Genomic DNA, 8,149 nt, shown 5'->3' with positions numbered 1-8,149 from the left:
GTCACTATATCTTCATAAAAAAATTCTCAGATTCTACTCTTTAAGTGAAAAAATAAAAAGTCAAAAATGATCACAAAATGAATAAGTTAAACTATGATGGGTAAAAATAGTGATCCATGTACACCTAATTACATATTTTACCCTTAATTATACTTGTAATAATAAAATAATATAAGTTCAACTCCTTAAAAACATAACTGACCTCCCGTAAAAATATCACTCTTCCCTTAATAATAGAATATAGCTTATCCATTTATCCATTTATCCATTTATCCATTTCTTTTGAATTATTAATCATCCTTTTTTCTTCTTTTTTTAAGTTTTCAAGTTAATAAATAATAAACATAAAATAAGAAGTGTAGAAAGGATAAGGTTTTTTGTTGCCAACAGATTTTGTGAGCCTCAATATTCTGTTGGTAAAGTCCCTGCCATATTTTAAAATGCTAAAGGCCCATTAAATTGATTGACAAAGATATATGGGAGGGAAAAAAAAATCAAAAAATCAAAAAATTAAGAATCAGTGGCGTTAAAGTGACCAAACCATAGATTCTGTGTGAGAACGAAAATTGCACCACCATATTTAACACAAAAAGCAGCTCCACAACACACACAATATAAAAGTAAAAATAATATCCCATATCACAAAATTAAAATTAAAAATAATAATAATAAAAAACCAAAAATAAGGACGAAACCTATGTTTGTAGCTCGACTAGATTTATGAGACGACCAGCAACCCCATGGATCCAAATGATCAGTTTCTGTATTCGAACAAATGAATGATAGCGTTAAGAATAATTTGTGTAAATTCTCGATAAATAGTATGGAGTAGTGATTAACAACAATTATTGTATTACTTAAAATGGGTCACATGGGTTATTTTTATCTCTAATGGGTCAAGCTGATATAATATAGAAAAAGGTTAGCCGAAGAGGGTCAAAATGGTTAAGTAGCGCAATGTGCATTTATTTGGAAAATCACTAAATGATCTAAACTAAATTTTTTTCCCCTGCTGAACCGATCGACCCACTCCAACAAGTACAAAAGGTACATGTTTTGACCTTTTCCCTACCTACCTGACCGACCCATTTTACCACCACCATATTTGAATTGGGTATGTTTTGTGTTGAGAATATCATGTGACATCAGACAATATCTCAGATCTGATCTACTATCACCTTAATTAACTCAATAACCAATGGGTTAGATTCAGATTAGATCTATGGTATTATTGAACTTTTATACTTGATTTTTCAACATATTAATTAATTACATCATATTTATTCTTAGACAAAACTTGCACTGTCCCACTACAAAAGCATTAACTGTACCATATAATCTGACTTAAAAGATATATTTTGTACCATGAAACAAGTCTTTAAACAAGTTTAATGAAATGTTTGTGCCATATAACTACTTAAATAATATCACACCTATCATGCTTTTTAAACAAATTAGAAAGAATTTCACACCACTTGAATAAAGGAACATACTATATCTCTATATGAGGCACCAATATTAACAATTTGCTTTTTTGCGAGTCTACTAGTGTTATATTTCCTCTAAAATGTCTAACAAGTCAATTTATAACATACGTACAATCTATAATCTATATCAATAGTTAAAATGTATAGTTACTTATGAGAAGTAAAAAAGATGGAGAAAAAAAGAGGTTGACACTTAACAAGTCAACCTAACCTTACATAAACTGTGTTGACTCTTCTTAAAAAATGTACTCGTTTAAACACACATTTTCATCTGTCGCCCAACCCATCCGACCTGCTCATTTTGACACCTATACTTGCACATCAAGATTTAAGGCTACAAACCCTATATTAGCAAATGCAAATCTTCTAACAGAGTAAGAGGTAAAAACTAAATAATGTTTAAAAAATTACTCCAAGATTGTTCGAAAATAACCCACCAGATATTACCTCTGAGATCCAGAAAACAACTCAAATATTCCACAGCAACTCTTCCACGAGGTCGTTTTTTGCACTAATGGTGGAGTTGAACCCACGGTAGCCTGCATAATTTTCAAAATTTAATAACGCATTTAATATTCAGTTGACTAAGATTTATTTAAAAACTGATAGAAAGCAAAATAAACTGATGTAGACATGGACTAACAAATACCACCACTTACAAAACCCAAGTTAGCAAAAAACAATCTAAATTGGTCACTTTGATATGGTTTGATGACCAAAAAAGAGGTATATTTTATGCATTAACACGAACCCAAAAATGCATTTTACCTTTGATTAGTCAATTGCGCACTAGAAGACCACTCGACCACCTAGCTCTACTTAACGTGTTAAAAATACTAGATAGATTTGACCAAAACAGAAACATACTGCATAAAAGTGGCAATATGGGCTGTACGGATAGGTTGGGTAACAGATCAAAGTAAATCAAGTTAAAAACAGGATGCTAGTAACGATCGAAACATGTTGGGTTGACTCGAAAAAAATATATTGAGCATTATTAGTAAAAGAAGAAGTTGTGGTAAACGTGATCACAAAAAAACATGTTATTACAACAATAATCTAACTTCAATTACTTCGGAAAACAATGACCCTGTTTGACTTGATGCATTTTTAGCTATTCTTAACTCTTTAGGGAAGACCCGTAACTCAAACTGACCCATTTATTAGTAAACAGGTTACATTTATCGCCTCTAAATTATTACTACACACTTATTACCTGAAACACATTAAGAGATCAAATTATAAAAGTATACTACACACTCACGGTAGATGGTGTAAGGAGAAGGGGTAGACCTACTCGTAGGTGGATGGATAGACTAAGACTCGACATGAGGGAGCTTTCGTTGACCGAGGACATGACTTCTGATAGGGATGCGTGGAGGGCTAGAATAAGAATAGTTGAGTAGGGCTACTTTTATTTTTATTATTGTTATTGTTATTGTTATTGTTATTACTGCTATTACTGCTATTACTGCTATTACTGCTATTATTCTTACTATTACAATTATTAGTATTGTTATTGTTATTATTATTATTTTTTGTATCACTATTATTAAGTATTAGTGTATTAGTATTTGTATTACAAATATTTATTACTATTAATATTTATATGAACTATTATTATTACTATTATTTGTACTACTATTACTATCGTTTTTATTAGTTTTATGTACTGTTACTAATATTATTAAATGAGTATGTTTTTGGTATCTTTGGTTTTGGATGTATGCATGCTTGCTTGGTTGTTTGTACGTATGCACGTAGGTTCTTGTATGTTTGTATGTATGTATGCATGCATGTAGGTTTTGTAATGAAGGTGTGATGCAGTTACACACGTTTTTGTATGTGAGTTTGTTTTTTATGTATGTATATTTGTAGGTAGGTATGTATGTATGCTTGTTTTTTTTACTTGTCTGCAGGTGTGGTATATTCACTCAGGTATGTATGTTTTGCTAATAGGTTTAGGTAGGACTTGGTGTTTATGCTATGTATGTATGGTTGTATGTGTGGCTTTATGCATGTATGTATGTACGTAGGTATGTTTCATGCTTGTACGTAGGTATGTCTCATGTATATACGTAGGTATGTCTGGTGTGTATGTAGGTTTAGGTATGTGTGTATGTATGTACGTATGTATGCATGTATGTATGATCAAGTGATTCGCATCGCTCGGTGCATCTTGGGACCATTATGGCTGAGGACGACTTCCCTTGCTCTAGAGTTTGGTTGGTTCCTTTTAGTTGGGTGGTTTCGGGGGTGTCTACCGTAAAGGTGCATGAGTGGTTTTTGGTTTGCTAAGGGTGGTTGGCTCTTTGCTTGCGCAACAACTTCCACCCGGCATGCCCTCGAGTTGCTGTCCACAAGGTCTTTTGGCTCTATTTATTGAGGCAACGACAAGCGTCGTTTTAGTGGCGTCTTGACTGCCGCTCAGAGCCTAAATTGATTCTTAGGCATGCTTTAAACCCCATGAAAATCTGATTCTACCATTTTCATGGCGTCCCCCCTATATTTTATTATTATTATTATTATTATTATTTTTATTATTATTTTTTATTTATCTTTGTATGTTTTAATTTATTTTTTAATTTCTATTTTCTAGTTTTAAATTTAAAAAAAAAAAAAAAAAAAAAGTCTTTTTTAGCCGGAGGTCCTCACGGAAGCAATCTCTCTACCCTGGAGTAGAGAGGGGGATGAATTTCCTTTACCGTGGGTGGAGAATTCTCTCGACTCGTGGTAACAGAAACGACTTCTCTTCTAGTTTAGGGTAGAGGAAGGATTGTCTACACCTTACCTCCCCCATACCTCGCAGGCGCGGGATTGGGCATTGTTGTTGTTGTTGTTGTTGTAGCATTTAGTTAGTAGGAAGAGTATACCTGCTTATCAGATTGTTCATGTTCAATTGTATCAGCATCATTTGCACAATCTGCACCATTAACCTGAGAAATCGAGTCTTTGGGCAACATAGACGAATCTACAAATTCCAAAGAAGCCTTTTCAACCGACACGGGCAATTTTTCTACCTCGTTTTCATTCAATACCGATTCAACTACTACACTAGAAGTTGGTAAATCATCCTTTATAACAATTTCACTAACAACCGTTTGTTCCTCTACAACTACAGGCGTTTGCTCAGCAACCACCGGTGTTTCGTCCACAACTAACTCTTTTTTCTCCTCGTTCTTAATTTCATCAAACACCTTTGAAACCTCATCTAGCAATGAATCAACAGGCTTAACCGGATCAACATTTGGAGTAATCGTTTCAGGCAAAGATTCAACAACCGGAACTGATTCAACTGGAGCAGATTCAAGAACCACTGTTTGATCCGCCACATTAGACTCGTCATCCGAACCATCACTAGAACTCGAGCTACTAGAACTTTTTGATTTCGATCTTATTTCAATCTCATTAGCATCCTTAAATTTGTTATCAGATGAAACATCTTCTCTTTTCTCCACCACTATTGAAGGATCTTGTGAAGTTGGAGAATTAAGTTCACCAACATCTTTCTCTCCTGCCACAATTGGATCCATTAAAAAAAATTGAATATACTAATAACAATCACAAGATGAATTGATCTATCAGAAACAAGCAAACATGAAATAAATTCAACTTAGAAATAAAACCCTAAATAGCTCAATTATGTGAGTGGCTGTGTAACAACTCAAAAGTGATAAAGTTTAGAAATTTATATACATATTACACTGTAATCAGTGACCCAATACAGATAAGCAAAACCCCACAACCCATAACTAATCTTTTAGATATGAAATGAAGTAGACAACTAAAAGACAGACGTATAAACACTAAAAATGAATACTTTATGCAATCAATTAATGACTTTTTAAGAGAAATTGGGCCACACCCATGAATTAAAAAGAAAAAAGATTGAATCTTTGTACCTTGATTATGGTTAGTTGTAGATGGGTTGTGAACCTGTTTCTTCTTGGCAGCTTTTCGCTTCTTAGCACCTGATGGCATGATTGAATTATGGATTATGGATATTGAATTAAAGGAATTAAAGGAATTAAAGGAATGGGATTATTTGGGGGTTATTGTTGGTTCCTCTTTGTCTCTCTGTAAAATGAAAGTAGGGCCTGCCCTTGACTAGAAGATGAATCTTGTGTTTAGTTATTTAATATAGATTCACACTTACACACAAAAAAAAAAAAAAAAAAAAAAAAAAAAAAAAAAAAAAAAAATTAAATAAATAAATAAAAATAAATGTTGGCCAGCGGCAGGGTGTTTATAAAATAACTAGAAAAAATTCGACCGTGCGTTGCTGCGGTTGTATTCGACGCACGGTCGAATTTGGATATACGTTGTTTGGTACCTAATATATCTAGTAGGTTGGGTTATTTGTTGGACGTGTATGTATATGTATGTAAAGCTTTTTTGACGATGTCCGTTTCGCGTATAGTTAGTCGCGTTGTGTTCATAAAATTATTTCGAGTTGAACGGTAGTCTCGGAAAAATTTAACTCGCACCGAGCGAGAATATAGGGCCCATTATTTAGTGTTTTTTTAACGATGTCCGTTTCGCGTGTAGTTAGTCTCGTTGGATTCTTGAGATTTTTTAGAGCTGAACGGTGGTCTCGTAAAAAGTTAACTCGCACCGAGCGGAAAGATATGCCTCTCTGAAAAATCGGGTGGAGTTTATTAATTAAAATAAGGATTTGACATTTTGTACCCCTGTTTCGGGGGGTGAAGTTGCATATTGTTAAAACTTGGGGGGTTGAAGTTGTTTTTTTCATTTGTTTTTTTATATGTCGTTTGATTGTGTTTTTTTGCTCAAAACGACCAAAAAAAGGTCGTTGGGTTCTTGAGATTTTTTAGAGCTGAACGGTGGTCTCGTAAAAAGTTAACTCGCACCGAGCGGAAAGATATGCCTCTCTGAAAAATCAGGTGGAGTTTATTAATTAAAATAAGGATTTGACATTTTGTACCCCTGTTTCGGGAGGTGAAGTTGCATATTGTTAAAACTTGGGGGGTTGAAGTTGTTTTTTTCATTTGTTTTTTTATATGTCGTTTGATTGTGTTTTTTTGCTCAAAACGACCAAAAAAAGGTGGCTGTTAGTATATATGTAAATAAATTATAAAATAATGTAAAACCTTTTTGAAAATAATATTAAAAATCAATCGGGCAGCAAATTCAAAGAAATTAGGTTCATTAATTTTATATTATGAAGCAGAATATATGGTTATGGGGGATGATTCTCACACACTGTTTTTTGATCCTCACACACCAATTTACTTGAACTCCTCCCTAATAATAGGGTAAAAGGGTGTGTGAGGATCAAAAAATAGTGTGTGAGAATCATCCCCTATAGTTATGATTAAGCAAAAAAGGTAAATAATTTAATGGGTACAATGAAGTTATTTAGGTTTCCAAGTATATTACTCATACTTGTAGACAGCTAATATTATATTTTATGTGTCATGACTAATAATTTTTTTAAAGGCACGATTTTTATCATTTCTAGAAAATTATCATTTCGTTAATTGCATAGTTTTATTGCATTCGATTCGAAGTATATAACCACTGTTTTAAAAAATTTGATTACTTTCCCGATTAATCTCTAATTACTCATTTTTATGTGTAGTCTTTTTCGAATTTTCAAAACTCTGTTTAATTAATCGTTCAACGTCGATTGATGTGTCAAAATCGAATTTAGTAATCAAAGTATGTTAAGGTCAATTTAGAGTTTTGAACAAAATAAAAAAATTTAGATTATTATATTAAAGTTTATGATTATTTTTATTGTTTTTAACTATATATACATATATAATTTTTTAAATTTAATATGTAAATGTATAAATTACTATCCGATTACTCCGAATTTCTGATTACTCTTTCTAAAATCTCGATCGATGAATCCCCAAAATAACATTTTGCAACCTTGCATATAAGTGATTAGAAAGAGTTGCATATATCAAGCTAAATAGAGACATAAATCATAAATCAATCTATTGATTTACAAATACATAAATATGATACAATAACACCTTTTAATATATATATATATATATATATATATATATATATATATATATATATATATATATATATATATATATATATATATATATATATATATATATATATAATTTTATTTAAGAAATCTTCTCGTAACATAAACACACTTTTTCTCACTAAATGGTGTGTCAGTTTTGTTTTTCATAAATGAGTTTGATTTCAATTTAGTAGGTAAAAAGAGTGTTTGATTGCAATTGAGGTAATATATGATATTTGACATTTTCATTTAATTTTTATGGATGACTTGTATAATTCATATCATTTTATTTTTATTTATTTTTTCAATGTCATTATTTACCGACTGAAGATGGTAGCCTATTCAGGTTGGAGTAGATTAAAGTAACGATTGGTTGAAAATGTGTTTATGATGATCTCAAACGATTGGTTTAAAAAGAAATAAAAAGAAATATAATATGGATTATACCAGTTATCCATAAAAAGAAAATGATATAGATTATGCAAGTCATCCATAAAAATTAAAAGAAAATGCCGCATGTCATCAATTACCTCATTTGTAACCATTTTGCAATCAGACAACTTTTTACGTACCAAATTGAAATCAAACTCTTTTATAGAAAAACAAAAATTGATATAGTCTTTATTGAAAAAATGGATTTGCTAACATG

The 8,149-nt window shown here is 31.7% G+C and overlaps 1 protein-coding gene across 2 annotated transcripts; it reads right to left on the bottom strand.

Moving 5' to 3' along the window:
- Positions 1–500: 500 nt before the first annotated feature.
- Positions 501–5,509, bottom strand: LOC139871404 (uncharacterized). 2 transcript variants are annotated; one of them, XM_071859123.1, is made up of 4 exons: positions 5,390–5,509; positions 4,361–5,001; positions 1,925–2,026; positions 501–761 (listed from the first exon to the last, which is right to left on the bottom strand). In XM_071859123.1, the coding sequence occupies exons 1-3, from the start codon at positions 5,466–5,468 to the stop codon at positions 1,931–1,933; spliced, it is 816 nt and encodes a 271-aa protein (XP_071715224.1). In that variant the 5' UTR covers positions 5,469–5,509; the 3' UTR covers positions 501–761; positions 1,925–1,930. The 2 variants fall into 2 exon arrangements, with proteins under 2 accessions (XP_071715224.1, XP_071715222.1); XM_071859121.1 differs by having other exon boundaries at positions 1,935–2,026.
- Positions 5,510–8,149: the final 2,640 nt, after the last annotated feature.

Source organism: Rutidosis leptorrhynchoides, chromosome 1 (assembly GCF_046630445.1).
Source record: "Rutidosis leptorrhynchoides isolate AG116_Rl617_1_P2 chromosome 1, CSIRO_AGI_Rlap_v1, whole genome shotgun sequence".
In the NCBI taxonomy this organism is placed as follows: Eukaryota; Viridiplantae; Streptophyta; class Magnoliopsida; order Asterales; family Asteraceae; genus Rutidosis; species Rutidosis leptorrhynchoides.
This window is presented reverse-complemented; position numbering and strand designations above follow the sequence as displayed.

Excerpts from the sequence above, each read along its gene's own strand:
- LOC139871404 (XM_071859121.1), bottom strand. The coding sequence starts at position 5,468 with ATGCCATCAGGTGCTAAGAAGCGAAAAGCTGCCAAGAAGAAACAGGTT. Across the intron at positions 5,002-5,389 it reads TACAACTAACCATAATCAAG|GAGAGAAAGATGTTGGTGAA; the intron begins GTACAAAGATTC and ends CAATTGTGGCAG. Across the intron at positions 2,027-4,360 it reads ATGAACAATCTGATAAGCAG|GCTACCGTGGGTTCAACTCC; the intron begins GTATACTCTTCC and ends AAAATTATGCAG.